General features: G+C 45.9%; 1 protein-coding gene and 1 pseudogene across 1 annotated transcript in view; one reads left to right on the forward strand and one right to left on the reverse strand.

Annotated features, from left to right (window-relative positions):
- Positions 1 to 27,561, reverse strand: part of WWC3 (WWC family member 3) — a 122,508-nt gene that overhangs the window by 38,939 nt on the left and 56,008 nt on the right. Inside the window, exons 4-8 of the mRNA XM_067723518.1 lie at positions 26,302 to 26,378; positions 25,072 to 25,151; positions 12,077 to 12,206; positions 8,877 to 9,023; positions 5,152 to 5,225 (exon numbers count right to left, since the gene is read on the reverse strand). Coding sequence (XP_067579619.1) covers positions 5,152 to 5,225; positions 8,877 to 9,023; positions 12,077 to 12,206; positions 25,072 to 25,151; positions 26,302 to 26,378 — 508 coding nt within the window. The remainder of the gene's footprint in view (positions 1 to 5,151; positions 5,226 to 8,876; positions 9,024 to 12,076; positions 12,207 to 25,071; positions 25,152 to 26,301; positions 26,379 to 27,561) is intronic.
- LOC137217119 (V-type proton ATPase subunit G 1 pseudogene) lies at positions 21,516 to 21,869 on the forward strand (annotated as a pseudogene).

Here is a 27,561-nt window from a genome sequence, read left to right on the forward strand (position 1 = left end):
ACAGGCTCTGGACACGCAGGCTCAGCGGCCATGGCTCACGGGCCTAGCCGCTCCGCGGCATGTGGGATCCTCCCGGACTGGGGCACGAACCCGTGTCCCCTGCATCGGCAGGCGGACTCTCAACCACTGCGCCACCAGGGAAGCCCCTTCAAGGATGTTTTTAAGCAGGAGAAGGTACAATGAAAGCACCGAACTGATTATCAAAAATTGAGATCCATCTTCTAAGTGGTCGACCATAAAGCGAGCCCCAGAGAACTCTCTCAGGGGACGTTCTTCCCTGACCCCTAAGAAATTTGCCATTATACAACTTTCCGCCCTGATCCCTGCTCCCCCTGGACTGAGAAAGCCCTTCCTCAACGTATGGGCAGCCGGAATTCCAGCATCCCTCAGGGCCCAGCTCCAATGCCATTTTCTCCAACACCTAAGAACAGGACACATCACAGGGGGTTCCAAGACCACAAGCCCTTTCCAATGACCGTGAAGGCCCAGGAAGCATAAGCCGAGCTTGGAATGATGATGTATGAGGTGACTGTGCCCTGCCTCCGTCAGATCCCTAAAGATATGCATGTCTAGATGCCCTTTCTCCTCTTAAGTTAAGGGGAAATATCCCATGGCTCACACCAGGACGAGGGCCTTGGGGAAGGGAGCCAGGAACACAGCAGTTGGCCCGGAGCTGACTGGGCCCCAGGACTCTGTCCACTCGCCCACTCGCAGGGGTGAAGGCCAAAGAGCAAGCGTGACCAAAGCAGACCCCGTTTACTCATTCAATAAATATTCACCAGGTACTCAGCTCCTGGAATTATAGCAATGACCTAAACAGACAAAAACCCCTGCCCCTCATGGGCTTCCCATTCTCGCAGGGAAAGACGATAAAAAAGCAAACACGTAAGTACAGAACAGGTTGGGTGATTACATTTGCTGGGAGAATCAGGGTGATGGGGGTGGGGATGGGAGTGCAGCTTTATTCAGGATCATCAGAGAAGCGTCTCTGACACAGTGACCAGAAGGAGAGCAGAGGTCACGTGACCATTTGAGGCCAAGCATTCCATTGCAGGCAGAGGAAACAGCGAGGGAGGGCAGAGGGCACTGTATTAGTTTCCTCTTGTTTCTGTAACAAATTACCACAAACGTGGTGGCTTAAAACAACACACACGTGATTACCTTGCAGTTCCAGATGTCAGACGTCAAAAATGGGCAAGCAGGGCTGGGATCCTCTGGAGGCTTCGGGAAGAAGCCATTTCGCAGCTGTTTCCAAGGGCTGCCCACATTCCTTGGCTCGAGGCCCTGCCACCCTCACATCTCCTTCTCTGCTTCTCCTTCTTATAGGGACCCTTGTGATTACACTGAGCCTCTCTAGATAATCCAGGGTCATCTCCCCATCTCGAGATCTCTAGCTTGAGGCCATGTGCAAAGTTCCTTCTGCCATGGAAGGCACAGAGTCACAGGTTTGGGGATTAGGCCATCTGGGGCAGCATTATTCTGCCAACTCCAAGCACTAAATCAGGAACGCGCCTGGACGGTATGAGGCCTGGCATGCAGGGGGGCCAACGTGGCTGGACGAGGCTAACGCCCTGAGTCCGTGGAAGACCTGCTCCTGAGCCCTTGATGTCCACACACAGTAGGGATTTCGGAGCAAGATAAGAAGCTCAAGAGTAAGGTTTCTCGAAGGCAAAAAGAAACTCTGGGCCACCCACATCTTTGCTGTGGGGACCGTCCGGCGCATTGTGGGTTGTTTAGCAGCGTCCTTGGGCTCCCGCCCGGGATGTCAGCAGTACCCTCTCTCCAGTTATGAGAAACAAAAACATCCCCCTGGGGTGGGGGTGGGGGGCGCAAAACCCACCCCCACCCCTTAGTGGATGATGGGATCTAACATGTTTTGAAAGGAGCACTTGTCCGAAAAAAAATTCAGACCTGGCAATTTAACTAACCAAAAGTCACACAAAATTATGCTCAACTGCACCATGAGTGCAAAAGTGCACCATTCTCAACAGGGAAAAAGCACGTGACAAGTGACAGAACATCTATGCCCATCACTCCAGAAAAATATACAAAGAATCGTGGTATTTAACGATGAGGAGGAGATACAGAAATCAGGGCTCTCAACTGCCATTGGTGGCAGTGTAAAGTGTGTAAGTTACTTTGGAAGACGATTCACTGGTATCTATCCGAACTTTGAATGGACATGTCTTTAGACCCATACGTTTCCTTACTATGTATCTGTCGAAGGAAACAGCCATCTCTGCAAGGCTGGGGACTATAAATAGATGTGCACCATTTGTGAAAAGGAAAAACTGGAATCATCTGGATGTCCATCCGTAGAGGATGGCTATAACCATTGTGAAAGCTATGCATCATATACTGTATTTAACTATATTCAGCTTAATTTATTTCAATGTTTAGGTAAAAACTGGAAGGTTTCATAGCAAATCATTAATGGTGAGAGGTAGGATTAGAGAGGAGGATAAGATGGGAGGTCTCCAGTGATTGCACCTTTGACAAAAACAATGTATTCATGTATTATTTATGTGTACATAGATGTACAAGCATATATGTGCATGTTTCTGAACCCTGTGTGTCTAACATATATGTACTGTGTGTGCTCACACACACACACACCCCAGATACCGCCTGGGGTATCCTCACCCCCAGGCAGAACCACTGGCACCCTCACATATTTATGTTAGCTGTGGGGGAGTTTATCTCCCAACAGGTTAAAGACTATATATATATATATATATATATATATATATATATATATATATATTTTTTTTTTTTTTTTTTTTTTGGTCGAGCTGCACGGCATGTGGGATGTTAGTTCCCTGACTAGGGACTGAACCCGGGCCCCTGCATTGGAAGCACGGAGTCTTAACCACTGGACCGCCAGGGAAGTCCCAAAGACCATATGTCTTTATGACATCACATAAACCACAGAATTTCTTTGCAATACCTGGAACAGGGCAGGTGCTGGGCAGAAGTATAATCTCCCAGCCTTGCAGCAGCTTCTGTGCCCACTGCTGCGGGATGTGTGTGAAGCTCCTGGGGTCACCCATACAGATCTGCCCGGCTAAGACGGCACAATCCTCCAGCACAGGGCAGGGGCCCTCGGCCTCAGCACCAGTGACGTCTGGACGACTCTCTTTTGGGGGCCGTCCTGTGCGCTGTAGTATGCTGAGCAGCATCCCTGGTCTCTACCCACTAGATGCCAGGAGCACCCACCCCAGAGCTGTGACAACTAACAACGTCTCTAGACATGGCCAGAAGTCCACCGGGGCCGGGTGTGAAGTCGGGCCGTCGCACCCCTCCCCCATTCCCCGCCCCACAATTGGGAACCATTGTGCTAGTGGGAAAAGAACAAGGCAGTGCTTGTGTCAGCCAACCCAGGACCCCAGGACGTCTTTACAACGCATCTCTGATTTCTAAATGCGGCCAACGCAGCCCAGAAAGGCGTTTCTGAGAAGCCCCTACTGTCCCACAAAGGTTGAAGCGCTGGGGACAGGACCCTCCTCTGCAGCTGCATCGCATTTCCTAACAAGGTTCTGGTGACCTTGAAATACTCCTTCCATTTAGAAGATACTGATGAAGTGCAGTGTCCTCCCCTGCATAATTTTCTTAAATAATGGACTTTCAGCCCAAATGTATTATTTCGATATTTAAAAAGTTACTCACTCTGTACCGACATCATCTCTGGAAAACAAAGAAATCACTTGCTGTGGTTGGTAAATGTCACAGCAGAACAGTAACGATTATGTCAAGTGTAGCAACCGTCAATTTTCTGTAGTTTAATACAACACAGCAAATTCCGATACCCACACAGTGCAGCAGAAACATGCAGGAAGGAGCCGAGGAATATTGAGGAGAGACAAGAGCGGCTGACAAACGCCAGCCAGCGAGCTCCTGAGAAGGGATGCGTGAGGCCGGGGAAGCAGGCGCCGAGGGAAGCGGTCTGCGTGGAAGTGCAGTGCCTGCCTTGAGCGCATCAAGGACATCATGAAGAGCAAGAGCCGGGAGGACCGGGCAGAGGTGCTTTGGGCAGAGGCCGCAGCAGCTCAAGCCGGCCCTCCAGCAGGCAGTCAGATGATCTGCTTCTGTTGCTATTTTTACATTTGCTAAAAAGGTAACAAAGCGGATTTCCAGACATCCCTGAATGATACACCATACTGAGCGGCCCGCCTATTTCGCTTCCAGAACCATGCCCTCCCCCTGCCCGCCCCCTGCGTGACATTCGCTCCTCCTCCCCGCGCCCCCAGACAGCAGTTCGTATGTGACTAAAGAAAGGTTTTTGTGAAGCGTTCCATATTTTTTAAGAAGAATAAAAAAAAACAAAACTTTTTGGAAAAAATAGGCTTCACAGCTTTCCGAAGCACATATTTTGAAATAATTTGGTTTTAAGACTCTTTCCAGAAGGCACAAAAGAGAGAAAGTCCCTAAAAAAAGAACATGAAAGCTAGGGCAGGGTCAGAATACTGAACACGGTGCACACGGGGAGAAAGGTGACAGGCTAAAGACACTGTGCCTGCGAGGCCGGCAGCCCACCTGGCAGTGCTGCCCATGAACCCTGGCTGAGACCGGGAGGGAGGGAAAGACACATTTTGAAAATGCACACACAAGGTCAAGTCCCGATTTTCAGAAGGCGGGTGATGGACAACACAGGTCAACAGAAGCGACTGAGCTTCAATTCTCTCCATCAAAATGATGTAGATTAGGTACCGCTATCACCCGTTGACCTAATCCTTTCTAAACTGTCTTTTAACCCAAGATACGTGGCTTTTTCTGTTAACCTATGGAATAAGCAGCCACATATTCAAAAACCAGGTTTGCTTAAGCTGGTCTGAGGGACTGATGCTCAGTCGGAAGGCAGGGAGGGGGTTCTGAACTACCTGAGAGGATAAGGAGAGCCGGAAAAGTCTCTGTTTTTATTAAATCCCATCTTCATAACTGTTTGCAATATTGAGAGTTTCACATTTTAATGCACATGAAATTTTGTCACATGTATTCAGAAGCTACGCATAAATGAAGAACCTTAATTCTGTACTATCAGACACTGCTTTCTGCTAAGAAGTGGATAAATCACAGGCTGGAACTCCGCGAAACCACTTTCCACAGGAGAAAGGAAGTAAGCAGGAGGCAAGGTTTGAAAAAGGAGCTTCTTACCTCTTTCTGGCTTCCTCATACTGCCAGTTAAGCCTGACTCGGTCCACGAGCCTTGTTTTATCATCAAAGACGAACTTTGTGGAACAGAAGAAAGAAAGAAAATGGGGGAGACACATTAAAAACATATTTTCAAAATAGAAAATTCACTTAAACTTCCAGCAACAATGAAGAATATTTTAATTCGCCTTCCAATTTCCATTTTGCAAAGGTCTGGAAGGAAACACACCAAATTACAGCCGCCACCTCTGGTCAGTGGAGGTTGCGAGTGGGGCTGGGAACACTTTTGCTGTCCCAACACTGGTGGGTTTTTTTTTTTTTAAACCAGTGGAAGTATATTCATCTATTGTGTGATTCCAAGCAACAACAACAAATTAAGTTTTAAAAGAAATAGGGAATTCCTCAAAGTTGATAGAAAAGCAAAAAAAATCATCCCGCCTAGTGTAGTCTATGCTCTCACTCCTCAATCAACACAAAACAATGGTGTTCTCCTAAAAAGTCACCAGATCCGAAGAAGACGGACTAGCTGTGTGAGGTGTTGGCTACGGGACTCCTTCGACTGCTATGCAGCCCGTTAAAGAATCAAAGGTGAAAGGACGGAAGGAAGGCACGGAAAAGCCTGGGACTGGCCGCCTCGCCTCAGGAGTCAAGAGTTGAAACGAGGAGCTCTGATGCGATCACTAGTTGCACCTAAATATTTTCATACCAATTACACTGAAGCCAACAAATTCCCAAACAAAACAAACAAGACCTGTATGAGAGGTAACTGCAGCTCACCTTGGTTACTTCTTCCTTCATTCCTGGAAATATACGACTCTAGTTTCAATAAATCGGCTCCATCTGTAGATCTGACCTTACTCGGCCATACCTTACGGCCACTACTAAGTCTTTATTTTTTTAAATGACCTCGTGTCGACAAATATTTGGAAATATTCTACTTGTATGACTGGCAATGAATTCACTGATACGAGTTTTGAGACAGGTCAATGGGGAATTTCCTTATATCTTTATCGCCCTGAATGGCAAGAAGAAATGCCTTATACGAGACTATAAGCATTCGCCAGTGAGATGTGTCACGATTTTACACATTTCAGCAGCCTCACCCAAGGCCTCTCTCCACAGTGTCCTCAATGTAAATGCATTTAGGCTGCAGCACCGCATCTGCAGAAACTCTCTACACTGGATATGAGCTACTTGTCACCTTGTCACCTTGTTCATTAGAGACCCCTAAAGCCGGCTCATCATCAAGACAAATAAATGTCATTTCTTAAACATCTTCTCAATGCTATTTATGAACCTCTAAGCTCTGATTTTGCACTCTTCTGTGAGAATGAAATGGACATTTTAATAAAAAAAAAAAAGCCTACAGCCAAACGGATCCAACAGGTTCCTGCTTCATGGATCCTACATAGCCCTACGACATGTACCCCAACTGCTAAATTCCAACATTAGGCTTGTACTGCTTACAAATCTGTGCTTGCAAAGCCGTGGGCTCCAAAAGCATGTTTGATTACATCAATGCCCATCCCACAAAACTAACTCAAAGTGATAACCACATGAGGTAGGCAGACGTCTAAGACGGCCCCCAATGGCCTTCACCTCCTGGGATTCATCCCATGTGAAATCCCTCCCCTTTGAGAGTGGGCTAGACCCATGACTTGATTCTAACCAAAAGAATACAACAAAGATGATGGGAAGTCATTTCTGTGATTAGATTACAAAAGACTGTGACTTCCTTCCTGCTGGAGACTCTCTTGGCTTCCACACTGTGACAAAGCAAGCTGCCGTGCTAGAGAGGTCTATATGGTAAGGAACAGAAGCCCTCAGTCCAATAACCTGTGAGAAACTGAATCCTGCCAACAATCATGTAAGCCTGAAAGTGGACCCTTCCCAGTCAAGCCTTCCCATGAGGCTGCAACCCTGGCTGACACCTTGACTGCAGTTTCTTGAGCGCCCCTGAAGCAGAGGACACAGCCCAGTTTCCTGATCCACAGTATAAATGTGAGATAATAAAAGTGTGCTGTCTTAAAATGCTAGGTTGGGGATGTTTTGTTATGCAGCAATAGCTAACTAATGCAGTTATAGCCTTTTGATATATTTTTCTATAACATGATGTAGTAGAAAACACAGAGGTTTAGGGATCAGAGACATTGATTCAAACCCAGACCTGCCTCTCCCTGGCTACATGACCTTAGGTAACCTGGCACCTTGACCCCCTCGTCTGTCAAAAGAAGATGGAAACCACTACGTAAATTGAGGTAACAGCCATGAAGCTGCCAGGGCCAGCCCCAGTAAACTCATAAACAATGATAATTTACTGCTGAAGTTATTATAGCTGTATAACCAGCCACTCCCCACCTGACATTTTTAGACAGTCTTAGCTAAATCATTACAGAACCTTCGATCTTACCTGTTGCTCTCAAACTAGTTAAGAGTCTCTAAAAATTCTAATTCTAACCTTATGTTGAGCAGCAATGAATTATTCATGGAATTCAATAAGTATCATACTTTTTTCCTTCTCTCATGCCAAAATCTTTAGGCAAAAATGCCAGACATTTTTGACTTACAGATTCTTCTCTGTTTTAAACCAAGATACCTAGTCAAAAAATGTCCAAGTGTACTTTTGAGAACAATGAGGGGAACACAGCAAATAGGGCAGTTCAGGACATCCAAGACACAGAGGCATTATTTCCTATATTATACACCCCTGAAAGAGGCACTATTTGTCGACATTTTAAAATATCAGCTAATTATTTAAAATCCAGAGTTTTTTAGTCAATGGTTTTCCTTTCTTTTTGTTTCTTTTTATTTATTTAATTTTAGGAAGGCATTCTGCATTCCATTGATATTTCATCTTTACTTAGTAAGCCCTAAGAAAAAGAAGCCATCCAAACTGTTTTTCCATTTCTAACAAATAAATGTAAAACTTCACTCAATGCCATTACAACAGTAGTGTCTTTAAGTATTCACCACCCTGCTTCAAATGATGGTTGCCAATTTTGTTTCTGTGGCTAACTCCAGGCTTTACTAATTATCAAAAGGGGCATTATGAAATTCTTCCAAGTCCCAAACAAAATTAATTTCAATTCAATTCAATTTCCTGACATTCTCTTAGAAGAATAAGAAATAGCATCAAAGTATAAGCCAAGAGTGACACAGCCACAAAGCCTCTGAAAATCACTGGCCTAAGCCAGAGCTCAGCAAACTATGGCCCGAAGGCCAAATCCAGCCCACCACCTCTTTCTGTAAATAAAGTTTTATTGGAATTTTACTGGAACAAGCCCCATCCACCCATTCACATATGGCCAACGGCTGCTTCTGTACTATGACAACACAGCTGAGTAGCTATGGCAGAGACTGCATGGCCAGCAAAGCCTAAAACACTTATTATCTGGACCTTGGCAGAAAAAGTTAGCTGATCCATGCTCTAAAAAGTCATAGGTCTGCCAAGAAACATCTAGACTCAACTCTCAAAAGGATTCTGCCTTTTCTAAGAATGCGAATCACAAGGATAGAGGTAATAAGCCATTCAATTGCCTCCCAGGCCGCTGAACCTTCAAGATGGCTAGAAGTGGAAAACAGTATTCTTTCTTCAAACTTAATGGCACAAAAGCCAAAACATTTTTGAAGGGAAAGTGGAAAATTTAAAGAAATGGGTGACGGCCACACGAAAGCAGTCCTTTTCTCTCTGAGCACACTCAGTTCCTCCCCCTGCCCAGTGAGCGTACCTCGCCGATGACCTCAGTCTGAGACCCAGCATCGCAGAACTGGTGAGGTAAAGACTCGCCCAGCGCGCCCGCACTGGGAGGGAACTCTTGCAGAGGGTCGGTAAGAGAACAGCTATTCCTGAAGCCATCAGTCAGCTTGGCCAGGCTCTGAAACAGAATGAAACAAGAGACTTGAGCAGCGATGGCGATGCTTCTCTTCCCTTTCACAGCGGTCATTTCCTTCCTGTTCCAGGTCGGCAGCTTCATTACTGGAGAGCAGGCCGGCCCCAACTCCATTCTCACGAGATTCAAAAGAAATGTCGATCAGCACATGCACCTTTCATGAAACTCGTAGTAATTTAAATCAGACGGCAACTGAGTCCTCCTGGCAGCATGTGAATAATATAGAGAACTGTGGTACCACTTCTACGGTTTTTTAAACCTTTGTGTTTCCTAAAGAAAAAATAAGCATCCCCTCCAAAAAAGCCAAATTCAAAATAGAGAGTAGAAAGGCAGTTGCCAGGGGCTGGAGGGCTGGGGAAAATGGGGAGATGCTGGTCAAAGGGTACCAAGTCCCAGCTGTAAGGGGAATAAGTCCCTGGATCTCATGAACCTCATGTCCATAGCATGGTGAGTATAGTTAGCAATACTGTAGCGCATGTTTGCAAGTTGCTAAGAGAGTAGATCTTAAAAGTCCTCACCATGTAAAAAGAAAGGTAACCGTGTGACGTGATGGATGTGTTAACTAATTGTGTTAGTTATGTGTTAACTTATTGTGGTAATCATTGTGGTAATCATTTCACAATAGATGTGTATATCAAACCATCATGTACACCTTAAATTTATACAATTTTATTTGTCAAGTGTACCTCAACAGAGCAAAGGGGAGGGGGGAAAGTATTTCCATCCAAAATAGCCTATCAATAAATAAGTCCAACAGAGACGAATGCCGCCTTGAGGTCTTCAGTACCACACAGAAGGTGAAAACAGCTCCCAGACAATATTTACATATTCTTATAACCTGGCTTTTCAGTCACAATGCTACAGGGTCAAAAGTCATCTTATATGGATGTCAGTTTACCAAAAATTAGAGTTAAGCATAAATTCTGGTACAGGGAACCCTTTTGGGTAAAAGTTAAAGAGAAATCAGATTTTCTAAGATTTTTAAAAGACCTGTGAAAAGCAACTATACCCCCATAAAAAGAAATCTAAAAAAATAAGAGAAAAACATGGAAAACAATTTTTTAAATCAAAGACTTGTGAATGCATTCACATTCAGCAGATATTCCTGCAGACACTAGACGCCCACGCGCAGTGTACCCCAGGTAGCTGCCTCGGGATCTAGACAAAGGCGTCTTGGAATGGGCCAAGATTGCTACAGTCATATAACAAAGATGAAACAACTTATCTGATTTTACTAGATGAAGACATTGCCTGTGCGTCTCCCTGGAGCATCTCAGAGAAGATGCTGGGGTCTGAAACTTCTTCCAGAAATTCTATCTCCAGCCTCCGTGGTGGGGAACCCACTCGAGGCAACTGGGTGGCTTGGCCAGCTCTGCACTCTCAGAAAGAACGGGGCAGGGACACCAGCTCCACGTCCCGGGCGAGGCCTCCGTGTCCCTGGGGTGAAGTACCACCTGCTTCACCCCAGGGTTTGGGCTTGGATCACATGGGTGATGTCCGCAGAGCACCTCGCCCAGTGCGGCACACAGAGGCCTCAGCAGACGGCCGCTGTTCTCCTTGCTACCAGGCCTCGGAGAAAATCTAACAACTGACCGTTTACCTCTCATGACCTGGAAATACAGGGCATCTGAAAATACAGATTTCTGGGTCCCAACCCCAGACAGTGTAATCCAGGAGACCTGGGGTAGGGTCTGGTAATCTGCAATTGAACGAGCAGCCTAGGGACACTCCAGCCTCACGCCCTTGACGTTAGGAAGCACTGCCGGGCAAGGCAGTCATGTGCGCACCTGTTGCACTCGGCCTACGAGTCTGAGCTTTGCTCCCATGTCCTTCTGTGTCTTACATGCTACAGAATTGAGACAAATGCCTCCCAGCACCAGGTGCTCACTCGGTGTGCTGAGCCGAAAAGAAAAGCCACAACAGAGAGCATCAGATGCATTCCGGCACCGAGCAGGAGCCCGGCATGGGCATCTGAAAAAACTCAGCTGTTTCTAAAAATAACAGAAACTGCAGGAGTTCAAGGGGCAAAAAAATAACGCAATATAAAGCTACAATGAAAAAAAGTCTGTCCTCACGGTGGAATACTATGCAGCCATATCCAGGAAGGAGGGAACTCTGAGTCCAGAGACGGGAAAAGGTACAGGGCATAATGGTTAGGTGCGGAAGCTACCACGGGGCAGCAGGCACAGGCTCGGCTTTCTGCGAGGGCAGCTGGCCACGTGTTCACACTTTCAAGTGTCTGGAAGGGTGTACAAGAAGCTAATGAAAGCAGCTACAGGAGGTGAGAGAATGGGGTGACAGCAACTCTTACAACAGACGTTGAATTATTTTGATTATTTAACAATACAAATGTATCACCCATTGTTGTGGCCTTAATTGTGTCCCCCAATAAGATATGTTGAAGTCCTAACCCCCAGAACCTGGAATGTGTGCTTATTTGGAAGGAAGGCCTGCAGATGGAATCAAGTTAACATGAGGTCATGCTGGATTAGAGCAGGTTCTAATCCAATGATCGCTGTCCTTATAAGAAGAAAAAATTCATACACAGAGACACGGGAAACCACGTGATGACAAAGGCAGAGACTGGAGTGATACGTCTACAAGCCGAGGAACACCAAGGACTGCCAGCAGCCCCCAGGAGCTGGAAGAGGCAAGGAAGGAGCTTCCCCTAGAGCCTTCAGACAGAGCGTGGCCCTGCCGCACCTTGATATCAGACTTCTGTCCTCCAGACTCGGAGAGAATAAACTTGTGTTGTTCTAAGCCACCTGGTTTGTGGTGCTTTGTCATGGCAGCCCTAGTAAACTAATACGCATATTTTTAAATATTTATAAATATGTACACACACATATACAGAAGATATCATATATACATATATATCATACATACATGTATGTCTTTAAAATATGTGTGATTATATAATAAGTATATAATATATATATAGTAAATATATATATTTTTTAATTATTAAATAAAGTTAAGAGATAAGCAGGTGGGCAGACAGACGGACGTGGGCTCTGAAGAGCACCCGGGCCTCTTACTTGCATCAGATCCCGCCTCTCCTTCTCGCCTGTACAAATGGCTTTCTTGATGGTCCTGAGCTCGCTCATTATAGCCTGAGCCTCATCCAGTTTGTAATTGGTGTGAGCACTTGACATCTTACGATCAATCCTGGTTCGAAAAGAAACATGAGTCATTCTATGCGAGATTACAACATTCTATTAAACAGTAACAACCCAAAACTTAAAAGCTTCAGAGAAAGGTGGGAAACAGTTAAAAACAATGTTTTGACAAAGAAAAACAAAGATCCCATAAGACCTTCCTTGTTCGTGGTGAACACCAGATGAGACTGCTGGTGGACGGCTCCCTTTGCTCCAAGAGCATCCTCTGCAGGTGAGGACGTTCCAGGCAGGGTTCCCGTGTTCTCTACTAATGCTCAGGCAACGAGTTCACTGGCTTAAAAATTTCCTGAAATTTTAAATTTCCCTCTCTGAGAGCAGGATCATGTCTTATTCGTTTATCCCCAGCATCTGGCTTAGTGGTCAAAAATGTCTATTAAATAAACATACAAATGAAATCTGTGTACAAGAAGAAGAATATATGGGAAACAGCAAAAAGTAGTGAACTTTCAACAGGGACACCCTGTACAAAAGTTGGAAACTCTTATGGCTCCTCTATCTTCCTTTTATTCTGGTTCTAATTTATCACTCTCTCAATCTACTACTCCCCTTCTACTCAAACATCCATTCATCCTTCCTTCATGCTTCGCATTCAAGCTAACTTCCATCCATCCTTCCTTCCAGCCAGCCCACCCCGGGGCGCACAAGGCCTGGTTCTGGGTGGTGGAAGCAGAGCGCTGGCCGAGACTAGGCTTGGCTCCGGCCTACAAAGAGCAGGCAGCCTCCTGTAGCTCGTCCTTGGTCACATCTTCCATACCTAAGTCTTAAGCCTTGGAAGCCCGCGGGGCTGAAGAAGAGACTTTGGTCCAGAAACAGAATGAACTCCTTCTCTGGAAAGTCACCAGATCCACCATGACACAGATTCTAGCTCTAAACTGCTTCCCCCATGTTACCCGAAAATCCAGATGCTTAACGGCCAGCCCAAACGCCCTTGTGTTCCACTCACAAGAGCATCCTGGCATGCTGGTGAGTACAGGTGACACTCCAGCTCTACAGTGGGACCCTGGGCGAGACACTTCACCTCTTTAAACCTCAGTTTCCTCATGCCTCAGATGAGGACACTAAAACTGTCCCTCCCACTTAATGAGAAATGTAAGGAAAGGGCTTACTTAGCAGAGACCTGGCGTATAATGTCTGCACTGATTATTATTACCAGGATAATGCTCAGTCTACTTACTCATGGGAGAAAAAGTAAAAAATGCACCAACTCCGGTACTTTATTATCATTAACAAATTCCTGGCCACAAATGTCACAACTCACAGCAAAACTCAGCACCAGAGCTGATCTGAGCTATCAGCACCACTGGAATGAGAGAACAAGCAGGAAATCATTCCCTCCCTTTGGAATAGGGCTTCAGGGCTCAACAGCACCGCTATGATTGCCATCTGCAACAAACAATATTTATGAAACCTGGTCCCGAGTCCTCTTCCTTGGAGAGCGGATACAGATGCACTGGGGGACCCCACACATTGAATGGTGACACCCCTACATCCCAGCATGACCTGGCCATGTGTTTTTCCATTTCAGCTGTTCTATGGAGAACCAGGAGTCTCTAATGCAAGGCAGGAACAAAGGCCATCCATCTCCCAGCACTGCATCTGTCTAGGAAGTGGCCCAACTTTTCTTGCAGAGAGAATCTAGACTCATTTATGTAATAATATCTCCTTATATCCATCTTCTGATAAAAGGCTTTCCAATACATCTCATTTAATGTCACAAACCACAACCCACATAGGTCGACGAAGTCTGTAGAAAAGGGTTACATCATTTCCATACAAAAAACCAAAGGCCAAAAAAGTGTGATTTCTCTGTAACAGTTAATGACCAATGCCTTTGCTAACCAGGCCTACTGGCTCCTCCAGAATGAGAAATACAGCAAATGGATCGTCACCTGACACTGACACCCACATAGAGAAATGAAACTCTACTGCACTGAACTAAATGTTTTCAATTCCTTAATCATCAGTGCTAATCAAATGGTCAGAGAGTATAGACACACAACCACTGCTAAGGCCGCGACGTAAGATGCTAACCACATCAGCTCCAGCTTCGTACTTAGGTGTTGTGAATTCCTTACAGCTTTTAGCAGCTACAGAGCCTAAGTGCAGCCATCAGTAAAGCCAGGCGCTGCGCCAGCTGCCTGTCAAGGCACCAGCATCTACAATGGGAATGGCCGCTACCTGGAGGAAAACAGGCCCCGATTCCCATCAGGGAGAGGGATCCGCAACCCTGTAATGCCTCGCATCGGCAGACACTGCAAAGCGCGTCGGAGAACGAAAGTTCAACTTTAAGGCCACGGACCCGGGCCCTGACCTCAGCTCCACCCAGGTGGCTCTGAGACCTCGAAAAGGAATGAAGATTGACCAAGAGCAGCTGTTTTCACTCTGTCCCGAGGGTGTCCTGGAGTGGTGAGCTGGAGTAAAGGGAGAACCCACACAGGGCTCGGAGACCCTCACCCCTGCTTCGGCAAGGCCGTCCCTTTGCTCCGTCTCAGACAGTCTGCTTCCACAGAAGGTGTCATTTGAGGGGAAGGAAAGGGGAAAAGATTCCACTGTTAAAAGGTGTGAAAGCTATTAGAGAAGATGATCTCAAAGTTCTAGGAATCTCTGAAACACTATTGTTTAAAAATAGTTACGTATTATTGTAGAATATATAATTATGTAAAAAGTTATTATTATGTAAGTATAACCTTATACAGCCATATTTGATACAGTACATATTATTTGACTAAATCATATAATTATATCAATAGCATATTAAAATAGTTCAGTGTATCAAGCACCTACTACTAGGTGACAGAGTCTTGTTGCATGCTTTATGTCTGTCATCTCATTTAATCCCCTCAACAGTTTTATGAGATGAGCACAATCTTCTCAGACTTTATAATGGAAAAATTGAGGCTCAGAGAGATTAAGTAGCCCAAGAGGACAAGCTGAGACCTGGCAGAGCCAAGGTTCAAACCTACACCTCCCAGGTGTCAAGCCCGAACTGGATCACCAGGTGCAGCGATGGCCCTTGCTACCCCTGGGTGCCCTCCTGCTCACAGTGGCCAAGATAGGGCCCACCTGCTTTATCATCTAGCAAAAACTTCAAAGGACAGGCACCCTCTTCCATCGCATCTGCAAAATTCACTTATTTGGGAGTTTTCTCCCTTTTTCCAAATTCCCTCTAAAACTTTGGTCAAATTCGGAGGATATACTCAATGATTTGGTACTTTCTAAAATATCAATATATTCCATTTCGTGAAGAAAATCATAACATCTGTGACTGCCAAAGAGCTTTTTCCTTTTTTAATTTTAATTAAGAGCTCAAAACAGTGCTTATACATCTCAAATAAGATGACGGAAAGTTGACAAGGGCTCAACAAAAGACGGCATTAGTAAGAATACAAGTTATCACGCAGTGCGACGTGATGTGCATGCTTCTGTCCCCCCAGCACCCACGCGCTGGAATCCTAATGCCCAGGGTGACAGGATCAGGAGGTGGGGCCCTTGGGAGGTGATCAGGTCATGAGGGAGAAGCCCTCATGAATGGGATCAGTGCCCTTATGAAAGAGGCCCCAGGGAGCTCCCCTGCCCCTTCCGCCATGTGAGGACACGGCGAGAAGATGGCCATTCGTGAAGTGGGAAGCTGGCTCTCACCAGACACAGAACCTGACTGTGCTGGCGCCTTGATCTTGGACTTCCAGTCTCCAGAACTACGAGAAATGAATTTCTGTTGTTTATAAGCCGGCCGGTCTATGGCACTTTGTTACGCAGCCTGAATGGACTAAGACCCGGTGTAAAAAAAAAAAACCCAGGACACAGACCACACAGCCTTTACTTTTCACCCCTCAACATTCTGCAGCAGCTTTGGGAAGGTTAAGTGACTTGCTCAAGGTCACACAGCCAATAAGAGGCACAGTGAGCTTCACACTGAGGCCCCTCACACCACACTCATCCTCTTCTGTTGCTGGGCTAGCAATACATTCAGGGTCAAGGCCTCCAAACTCACATTGTGTCAAATCTGAGGGCCACCCACATAGCCAGTCAGATGTTGTCCCAAAGTAAACTGGTGCTCTTTACTGGCTGCCTTTGAAAGAAACGGTTAGAGAGAAAAGAAGGCACAGCTTCAAATGCTGACCACACACCGCTAAGAAAGCATCTTCAAGATGATTCTCATCAACCTCCCCCTCCCACTGCCCTCAAGTGTCCATATTTGTTGTTCAACTTAAGATGTCAAAAGAAGGGCTTCCCTGGTGGCGCAGTGGTTAAGAATCCGCCTGCCAATGCAGGGGACACGGGTTCAAGCCCTGGTCCAGGAAGATCCCACATGCCGCCGAGCAACTAAGCCCGTGTGCCACAACTACTGAGCCTGCGCTCTGGAGCCCGCGAGCCACAACTACTGAGCCCGCACACCTACAGGCCGTGCTCCGCAACAAGAGAAGCCACTGCAATGAGAAGCCCACGCACTGCAACCAAAAGTAGCCCCTGCTCGCCGCAACTAGAGAAAGACTGCACGCAGCAACGAAGACCCAACGCAGCCAAAAATAAATATAAATTAATTAATTAAAAAAAAAAGATGTCAAGAGAACTGGTCTGACAAAAGTAAAACCAAATGGACTCTTAAACCCACATCTTGAAGAAAAGGGCTGCCAGGTCTCGAAAGATATTCCACGTTAATACCACACATTACAAGCCCCAAGAATGAGAAGTGTTGTTACAACTCTACCTTTTACATCACCAGCCCTGGCAGGGGGCCTTGAACGACCCTCACAAAGCTTCCGGCAGCTTTCTATCAGCAGCCGGTCCTGCGTGGAACGCCAGACCTGTCTCACGACGGGAACAACGCTCTTTTTGTTTCCGCCCCCATTTCTGTATGTTTTACTGTTATCTGAGGAGCGCTGGCCTTTTAGCATGGGCTGTAGCTTCTGTGCTACGGTAATGGGATACTGCTGGTCTAAGCCTGCGCTACCTGTGAACAATCCCGTTCTCTTCTGAAACCACTAAATCCCCTCGGACAGAAAATGCTAATTCCGAGGTCTAATGCTGCCTCGTGTGGTATCGAATGGTCCGCAGAGTGCAGTCACTCTCTCTTATTGCAGGAGACACACGGGCTTAACTTCATCACAGCATCCCAAAGCAGAAGAATGTCATCAAGCAATTAAAAGGCTCAAAGCAAAGAGGCTGACCCAGGGTCTAAGAACACACCTCACGGAAAGTGGGTACTGGCGCGTTTAACGAGCACCCCTTTCTGTGATCTGAACAGCAGTGATAGAAATAGGATTTCTTAAAACACAATATAACACAGTAAGAAGCAGAGAAGGAAACGCAAGAGGGCAGTTAATAAGAAGGCACCTGGGCCGATGCAGAGACCTCCCCGATGCTCGCAGCCCAGGCCCTGGCCCAGGGGGTCCCGGTGTCCCAAGAGCAGTGCCGCACGGCCCCCGGGCTGGTCCCCTCACCCCACCAAGCCCTGCCCTGCACCCGGAGCTGGCTGCATCCCGAGGACCGAGTATGGAACCAGGCCAAGTCCGCATCCTCGCACAGCGTGACACTAGGAGAGGACACAGATGACAAGAAAGAAACCACCGGGTCAGGCAGCAACTGGTGGTTCAAGGAAAACGAAGCCAGGTGTGGGGATAGAGGGTGGGAAGAGGGCTGCTTTTTAGATACAGTGGTGAGCAGGGACCTTGGCGAGATGTCATTTGTCCAGAGAACTATGGAAGGGAGGGGACAGGCACGAGAGACTTGGGGAGAGAGTTCCAGGCACAAGGAGCTGCGAGTTGCACTGCGGGCTGACGCAGGTGAGTGAGGGGGAGACTGGGGGAACGAGGTGAGGATGGGGGCCAACTCATCTGCAGTCTAGATCATATTCTAAGTGAGAGAGCCACCAGGGGCCACGCAGCAGAGACACTTTACAAGAACCCCATGGCTGGTGTGAGGACGAGCAGCCACCACGTCAGCACTTGGGGACGTTACAGGTGGCACGGCGGGAAAAAGCTCCAGTGGCACAGAAGCGTGGGAAACTCAGGGAGAAGTGATGTTAAACAAGCTTCCCGGTTGCAGGACACCTCACAGTCGAACAGGAGGAACATTCCAGACGCCCAGGAGGTCTAGCGTCACTAAAGAGGGAGCTCTCCCCCACCCACTGGCACATCCAGCACGTTCTTGGGCATCACCCATTTGGGAAGCTGTGGACATCCTCATTCTAGCTCCTCCCCCCTTGCCCCCGGGTGCTAGCCATGAGTTACATGAAGACAATTTTTCAAAACAAGCTTCAGAAACTTTGGGGCAGCGATACCCAGTAGCTCTCTCACTGGAAAAGTTTGATTTTTCTGAAGACTTTCATGACTTGTAAACGTTGCTCCTGTTTTCTGAAGACGTTTATAAAGGGCTTCAAGAGAAATGCAAATTACAACGACACTGAGACACTATCTCTCACCGATAAGACTGGTAGAAATGCAAAAGCGTGAGTGACAACACATTGTGCTGGCCACGTGGTTGGAACAGGAAGACGCATCTACTAGTGGTGGGAATGCAAAATGGCGCCACCCTCCCGAGGAGAATACGGCCAATGCCTTTACCCCGTGACCCAGCAAACCCACCTTCGGGAACTTATCCTGAAACCTCGTGTCTACACGTGCACAGCATTACGTGAAAAGCTGATGGGAAACATTACAAATGGATGTATCAGGCTGACAATGCCAGACCCCACTAATAATCTTCACACCACACAAAAAAAGAGGCAACCAGAGAGTGTGCACCTCCTGACCAAAAGGAAAAGAAAATGAAACTGAACTTGAGTCAGATCAAGCCTCTCGGATTAATGACACCCGTTTACGTAAATAGCAGGGGACAGTGGAGCGTGTTAAGTGACGCCGTGCACGTTCAAGCAGCAAAATCCAGTATCAGGGCAATTCTTTGGGACAAGCAAAGTAGCTTCTTCAACAAATAAGATGTCAGCAGGAAGAAAGGAAGGAAAAAAGAAAAAAGGAGAGGAGCGTAGAGATTAAGAGACACACTAATCAAAAAAAAAAAGAGACACACTAATCAAACGTACGGTGTGGACCTTGTCAGAACCCGGACCCAAACAAACCAGGGAGATGGGAACACTTGCTGGAGAAAGGACAACATTAAGAGATTGCTACTAAGTGGCACAGGTATTATAGTTATGTTTTCAAAAGGAGTCCGTTACTTTAGGAGAGACATTTATGGATGAAATATGACTCTGGGATTTGCTTCAATAATGCGGTAAGAGCTTGGGCGATGAGGCTGTGTGACAGACAAAACAAGACTGGCCATTGTTTGGTTAGTTGTTGAAGCAGGGTGAGGGGTACAGAAAGGTTCCCTTATACCATTCTCTCTACTTTTGTGTATATTTGACATTTTCCATCATTAAAAGTTTATATACATTATACACACACACACACACGTTCTATCATTAACCCAGAGAATGTGTTCACGGCCAGCTCCCATCTACAAAAATTAACATACATAGACTTAAAAAAAAATACAAAAGGTTCTTTTTTCCTCACTTGGACCCAAGCATAATGATGGATTTCCTTGCTAGCCAGGAAAGTTCACCAAGATAAACAAGTCGAGTTTAAAATGTTATAAGTAGCCAAACTCTCGGTGAGGTGCTCTGGAAAAAAATACAAGGGCTATTCTGGGAAGCAAGAACAGCAGAAAATTTTCTGGAGGAAAATCTAGGGTCTCTGCCTTAAATTGATGTTGGAAATAATATCTGAGAAGCCCATTTACATGTAACAGCTCACGTATTATCTGTGCTCAGACTTAGGATTTCACAGTAGGGGTGGGGTAATCACATTATCGATGCTTACCAGAGGTTTTCCAAATTTCTCAATAAATAATACCTGTCTGCATGATTTGATCCAAACACAAGAGCCAATCTGCAATACCAGATAAATAAAGAGGCTGTTTTCATCTCACACATGGCCTGTGTAACTCAGAGGAAGGTATCAGTCTACTTTTCACTGGCAAAGCGTTTTAAGCACGGCACAAGCACCCTTGTTTCCTCTCCTTCCCGTGAGCTCGTGTCACAGCATAGAGTGACCGACCATTTGCAGTGACAACACAGCAACCAACTAGAAGCTGCCTCGAGAGGCAGCTCCATCTGGAAAGCTGGGCTGGGTCCCCCAGGACCAAGGCCAGGTCCAGAACTTTCCCTCAGGCCACCCCTCAGCCTCCACTGGGGAGGGTGGGTATCCAGCAGTGAGGACCGTCCCCTTGGCAGGGGGCATGTTTCCCATCGCTAAGGATTCTTGCTAAGGAAAGCAGAAAGAAGATCAAACAGCACTGGCCCTTCTCTCTGCAAGTGCACAACTCATACTCCGCTCCGGCTGCAGGTGTAAAGTTATAACTCTTCCCAGGCCAGCTTCTGCTTCCCGTCCAATAAACCCGGAGCAACTGAGGCCGTCTTTTCCTAGTCTTAAAATTACCTTGACTACAAGAGATGAATTTACTTCCTAGCAATGCTAAGGGGAAGGGGTTTTCTCTGTCACCTGAGCCCTGACATCTTTTATTTCTGAGAGTGTTCAGTCTTAAGCTGACGTTGCAATATAACCATTGTCTTCACATAAAGAAATGGAGGTGGCCAGAGTGATGGAGGCCAAGCAGAGGAAAAGGCACTGGGCCCAGCAATCCTGCTACAGAAGCCAGGGCCAGTGGGGAAAGGTGCCGGCCGGGGCTCTCCTCTGAGGCTCGGGGATCCCATGTGACCTCAGTGTTCCTGAACCACCCTGAAACCCGATCACCTGCACCAGAGCTTCAGCGAGTGAGAGCTAAATTAACTGCATGAGGCCCAGCATGAAAAGTCACTATTATCTAGAGACGCTGGGAAGTCTTGATTCGCCCTGGTGAAGAGAGAAAGCTACAGTGTGGCCAAATGACAGAAGGAAATCAACCTCCAATTCAACTGGACAGTCCAAGCAACTTGTGAAGACCTGCCAAATTAAATGATTTGCTTCTGCTTTTTTCTGATCCAGCCCTTTAGCAGAAGTGACACAGGAAGGCACGGCCACGGTGCACAGAGAAGCACCCAGCAGGCAAGGGAGCATCTGGAGGCAGGCAGGGCTGCATGGCATAAAATCACAGAACAGGTATTGCTGCGCCGGGAAGCACCACGGCAGATGGACAAAAAGAGTAACAAAACCAGTAGCCGATATTGAAAATGCAGCTTGATTTGTTTAAGCAAAACTTTTTTAAAAAGCTGTACTGCTTGGGCGGCTGGGTCAACTGACCCGAGGGGACGGTCGAGCCGATTTAGGCCGCTCTCTGCCGCCTTGGAATCGCCGCCACCATGGCCAGTCGGTCGCAGGGCACCCAGCAGCTGCTCCAGGCCGAGAAGCGGGCCGCCAAGGAGGTGGCCGAGGACCACAAGAAAAGAACCGGAGGCTGAAGCAGGCCAAAGCAGCAGCCCAGGCTGGAAGTGAACAGTACCGCCTGCAGAGGGAGAAGGAGTTCAAGGCCAAGGAGGCCGCGGCTCTGGGATCCCATGGCAGTTGCAGCACTGAAGTGGAGGACCCCCAGGAGAAGATGACCATCCTCCAGACCTACTTCCGGCAGAACAGCGATGAACTCCTGGATAACCTCTTGGCCTTTGACTGCGATATCCAGCCAGAAATCCACAAAAACTACCACAAAAACAGATAAAGGAAGAAAAAAACCACCTGTTGTTGCATGGATTGGCATTTTCGATCCCTTCATGGAATATGAAGCTTTAGCAAGGCTTGAGTCATAGTCTTGCGAAAAGTCATTAAATTATTTCTGTATGTTATATAGTAGGTCCCTTCACTTTCTGCAGAACAGCAAATCTAGCTTCTTTGTACAAACTTAGGGCTTATCCAAAGATTTTTATCTTTTTAAAATTTATTTATTTATTTTTGGCTGTGTTCAGTCTTCGTTGCTGTGTGCAGGCTTTCTCTAGTTGTCGTGAGCGGGGACTACTCTTCATTGCGGTGCGCAGGCTTCTCATTGCGGTGGCTTCTCTTGCTGCGGAGCACAGGCTCTAGGCACGCAGGCTTCAGTAGTTGCGGCGCACGGGCTTCAGTAGTTGTGGCTCACGGGCTCTAGAGCGCAGGCTCAGTAGCTGTGGCACGCGGGTTTAGTTGCTCCGCGGCATGTGGGATCTTCCCAGACCAGGGTTCGAACTTGTGTCCCCTGCACTGGCAGGTGGATTCTTAACCAGTGTGCCATCAGGGAAGTCCCAAGATTTTATCTTTTTACCTCATATTTCTTGGAATTTAATGGGTATACACTGTCTCTTTTCCTATGCCTTTTCACTCAAGCAGCATATATATCAATACTGACTTTTTCTTTCTTAGATGTAGTTAAAAAAAAAATTTCTTAAGAAAGAAAGAGATGAATTTTTTTTCCCTAAATCTTTCTTGAAGGTCAGGGGCTTTATCTATGAAAAAGTAGTAAATAGTTATTTGTAACCTATGTGATGCAGCAGCCAGCCTTAAAATAGTCCTTTCCAGCTAAGAGTTAGAATAATGGATACTAGTATCATTGTTTGGGCTGCTTTTAGTTTCCCTTAATCAAAATTACTAGATGACAGTCCTACCATATAGCACAGGGAACTATATTCAATATCCTGTGATAAACCATAATGGAAAAGAATATGAAAAAGAATGTACATATGTGTATAACTGAGTCACTTTGCTGCACAGCAGTCATTAACACAACACTGTAAATCAATTTCAATAAAAAATAAATTTAAAAAATTACTAGATGATGGAATTCAAGAACTTGCTACATGTTACTACTTGGTGTACTGAAAATCATTTAAAAGTAAAGACTTTCTGGCATGCAAAAAAAAAAAAAAAAAAAGAAAGAAAAAGCTGTACTGACTAGGGATAATTAAAGGAACTCCCATTGTAGATCCAAATCACCAGAGAATGTGCACGCGCGCGCGCGCGCGCACACACACACACACACACACACACACACACTGCTACAGGTAGTGGTAGAGAAAGCAAAAAGCTGACTGTAAGGTTAAAAGCCTGCAGCTCATGCTAAGCACGTGGACAGCTTACCAAACCCTGCCACATGGGGGACCTGCAGGGGGCATGGCAGTGTCTCAGGGCCAGAAAAGCCAAGCCCCTCCAGGCAAGACCCAGCTCACCTTTCTATTGTGTCTCCCTTGGTGTCTATAATATGTCCTTAATAAAAAGCGGACAAACGAATCATCAACCAAACTAATCCTGGGTGATTAACAAAGTGAATGTCAACCTCATGTTAAACAACAGGGTTTGACGTGCCCGTTAATTACCCTTTATGTGAGGTGGGATCATTATCTTTGTCAAACACATTCTGTGTAACCTCCCTATAAAGAGTAATACTGCAATCACATTTGACACACTGTCATTGTGTCTGCACACAGGATGCAAGAGAGTGGCACGCTGCCCACATTTACCAAGAAATCGTAGCCACGTGGATTCCTGCCATTTGCTGAAGGCTGACTATGTAGCAGGCACTGGTGCTGCACTTGGACAATTTAGCCCAATGATCACTGCTATGGACTGAATGTTCATGCCCCCCAAACTTCATATGGTTAGCCCTAACCCCCAATAGGATGGTATTTGGAAATGGGGCCTTTGGGGGTGATTAGATTTAGATGAGGTCATGAGGGTGGGGCCCCATGAAGGGATTAGTGTCCTTAAAGAAACAGAAGAGACACCAGAGACCAGAGCCCCCCACCCAAAAACAGCACCATGTCAAGACACAGCAAAAAGGCAGTCATCTGATAATGAATTTGCCAGCGCCGTGACCTTAGACTTCCAGCCTCCAGAACTGTGAGAAGTAAATGTCTGCTCTTTAAGTCATTCAGTCTACAGTATTTTGTCAGAGCAACCGAGCTACGACAGTCCCCATTGACACATGAGAAGAGTCAACACAGAAGGTATGAAGCACAAGCCCAAGTTCAGCAAGTGAAACCAGGCTCTGAATCAAAAGGGAATATACTTTGGACCAACAAGCATACAATGCCCTTTCTTAGGAAAATTAATTCTTTCAGACCACCAATATCACCATTTATAAAATAACTCCTGTTCATTGAATTTGCTCACTTCATATAACTCACAAATGATAAGAACTTCATCCCCAAACTCTTAGTAGGGATAAAGTTCTAATTGTAAAGATGTCAATTTTATAGGAGGAAGACCTATAGATCAGGCTGCCCAACTGCAAGTACTGTGAGGATGGAAATGTTATCTGTGCTGCCCAATGCAGTGGCCACTAGCCCAGTGGTCCTCAACTTGGGACAAACATGCCCTCCAGGAAACACTTGGCAATATCTGGAGACATTTTTGGCTGTCACAACTGGGTAAGAGGGTGCTACTGGCATCTAGGGGGTCAAGGCCAGGGGTGCTGCTAAACATCCTCTGGTGCACAGGACAGCTCCACCACAAACAGTTATCTGGTCCAAAATGTCACGAGCACTGAGGTGGAGAAAACCTGCACTAGTCACATGTGACTGAGCATTTCAGATGTGGCTACTGAGGTTGGGAACTAAAATTTTAATTTTATTTAACTTCAATTAATTTAAACTTTAGAATTAAAAACTTTAAGAGATTAAAACTAACAAAACAAGAATTCAAATGTAAATAGCCATGTGTGTTTCAGACAGCACAGCTATCAAGAATGTGCGTAAATATAAAATAAAGGTCTTATTTCCCAAGGAAACAAGAACAAATTATCTTCAGGGAAAAGAGAGATCTGATCCTTAGGATTGGCAAATAATAAGCATAAATAAAAGCATAAAAGTGAACACCCGTGAAGCTTTAGGACACATGTCCCGGCACCAAACAGGAAATCGCAGGGAAATGCTCCCTCTGTCACTGCAGGCCACTCACTCTTGCAGGGTCTCCACCCCCTTTTCTTTGTACTGCAGTTCTTGCTTCATCTGGGTCAGCTCTCGTTTTAATCTGGAAAGCTAAAGACAAATTACATTTTTTTTTCCACAAAAAGAAGCTGTGAAAAATGATTTCTACAGTTGTTAGCATTGTCATCTAAGTTTCTGACTACCTTGCAATTCACAGGGTCACCCATTCTCTCCATGGCCTTCCATCCCTGGCATATCAAACAGCCCTGGCATATCAAACAGCCCTGGCAGGGGGGCCGGCTCGCTTAGACACAAAAGGCCCGGGTCACGAACAGCTTTCTACCACGTGGAGCCCTGGAACCAGCAATGATTTTCTTTTTCGAGGTATTGATTTACACATTGCAATGAGCAAACTTTGTCATACTTTTTTCATCCTCTCTTCTGCTTACTACCCACAGATCCCACCTAGGAAACCCTGTTGCTCAAAGCATGGCTTCCCACTACCTGGAAGTCAGTCGCCTGCAGTGCTTATTTAAAGAGCTGATAGGACCCACTCCAGGCCTTGTTAAAACTCCGTGGGGGCGAGGCGGGGGGTGTCTGGAGCTCACACTTTGAACTGATGCCCCAGGTGTTTTTCGTTGGTGTACTAGAATGTGAGAACCACGGCACTAAAAGAGACACTCTGGTTTAGGGACTGAGACACCAGGACAGGAGGCTTGGCCTCTAAGATGTCTCCCGTCCCCGCTTCCAGACACCCAAGACAAGGGGCTGAAGGGATGGAACACGGTGGCACACCAAGAACCCGGCACCACTGGCAGGGAGCACCGGTACCTTCTGGTCAAACGCCATCGTAGGCAAGATTTCCCTGGGAATACAGCCACCAGGGAAGAACAGCAGATGCTAAAGCTGCTGAGGGACAGGCCTGGCAGCCCACTAATACAGGGAAGCAGCCCTCTGAGGTTGGGCCCCAATGTCACCAAATCTTTCCAAACAGGGGGTGAATCTAGCCCCATGAAACACACTGAGGGATACAGGTGATTTTTTGTTAGATGGGCTGAGGCTTTAAAATGAAACTTTTCCCTTCCTATCGGAAAAAAAAAGTGGAAAGTAAAACCAAATGTGGTAATAATTCATGAAATGGAAAATCTTACTAAAATATGGGTGTTATACACACTGGCCACCATAAAATGAACCATGATAAGTGATGTTACATAAAAAGACATACGGGGCTTCTAGTTGTGAAAATATTCGTTTTACTCACCCTATCCCGACGACTTGCTATTTCTGCTTTAATTTGGTATGGGTCGTACTTTGTATTTGTTGAATATCCAAAGAAGGCTAAACAGAAGGAAAATATTTTATTTTATAATGGATCCTTTAAAGTAAATAAATACACATAGATAGGAACTTCTGATTCACCATATTAAGTAGTTAATTCTCAGTCTCAGACTTCCAAGTTGGCGCTGGCTCCTGAAGAATTAACATCTTACAACCTTGAATCTTGATGTTTGATTTTTGCATGAGGCCCTTCTACGTGATTCCACATAATAAAACATATGGCTAGAGGTAAATCAAAACTCTGTTTACTTCAACTGCAAAACTACTAGGGTTAAAAACCATATATACACGGGGGGAGGGGTACAGTTATGGTATAGAAAACTATTCTAACTATGTAAACAGTACATACAGTATGAACCCATTTTTACTTCCTTTTAAAATGCATGCACCCATGGAAGTCACTGGAAGAAAAGAACCCAAAAGTTGACTGCTATTCTCAATGGTTTCATTGCAAAAGATTTTGTATTCACTCTCTTCATATCTATAGTCTCCACATGAACGATTTTTGACATAAGAAAGAAAAAAAAAACCCAAAGATTTGTAAAATGAAAAAGACAACTTTCTAGTCACGTATCAGTATCTGGCAGGCTTGAGGAAAAGCTATTCTTCCATGTTTTTGGTTCCCCGAAAGCTGTTATTCTAAGCAGCTTGTTTTTGAGGGATGTTTAGCTAAATCACATTGCATAGATAAATGCTTTCTTCAGCGGTGCAGCACACATGACTTAAAGCCTTTTAACAGACACAGCATCGTGACTGCAGACGGCTACTACCTGGGGGTGAATGGGGCGCGCTCAGCCGCCCAGCTGTGTGCTAAGCACAGGCAGCCAAGCCCTCTCTGCTGTCTCAGCAACTGGAGCAGCTTGCAGCTGTTTCTTTCTCTTTTTTTTCTTTCTTTTTCTTTCTTTTTTTAAATTAATTTTTATTGGAGTATAGTTGCTTTACAATGTTGTGTTAGTTTCTACTGTACAGCAAAACGAATCAGCTATACATATACATATATCCACGTTTTTTTGGATTTCCTTCCCATTTCCGCCATTTCTAATTTCTATCACCCCATCCACCTCTCTGCATCCCTTTTTCTTGATGCTTCTGTCTCCTTTCTCTTAGGCCTTGGAGCTGCAGTGACTTGGTTCCTGTCCCTTCCTGAGTTGTGGAGGCTCCTCTTTCTTCATCTGAGAGTCAC

Source organism: Pseudorca crassidens, chromosome X, assembly GCF_039906515.1.
Source record: "Pseudorca crassidens isolate mPseCra1 chromosome X, mPseCra1.hap1, whole genome shotgun sequence".
NCBI lineage: Eukaryota > Metazoa > Chordata > Mammalia > Artiodactyla > Delphinidae > Pseudorca > Pseudorca crassidens.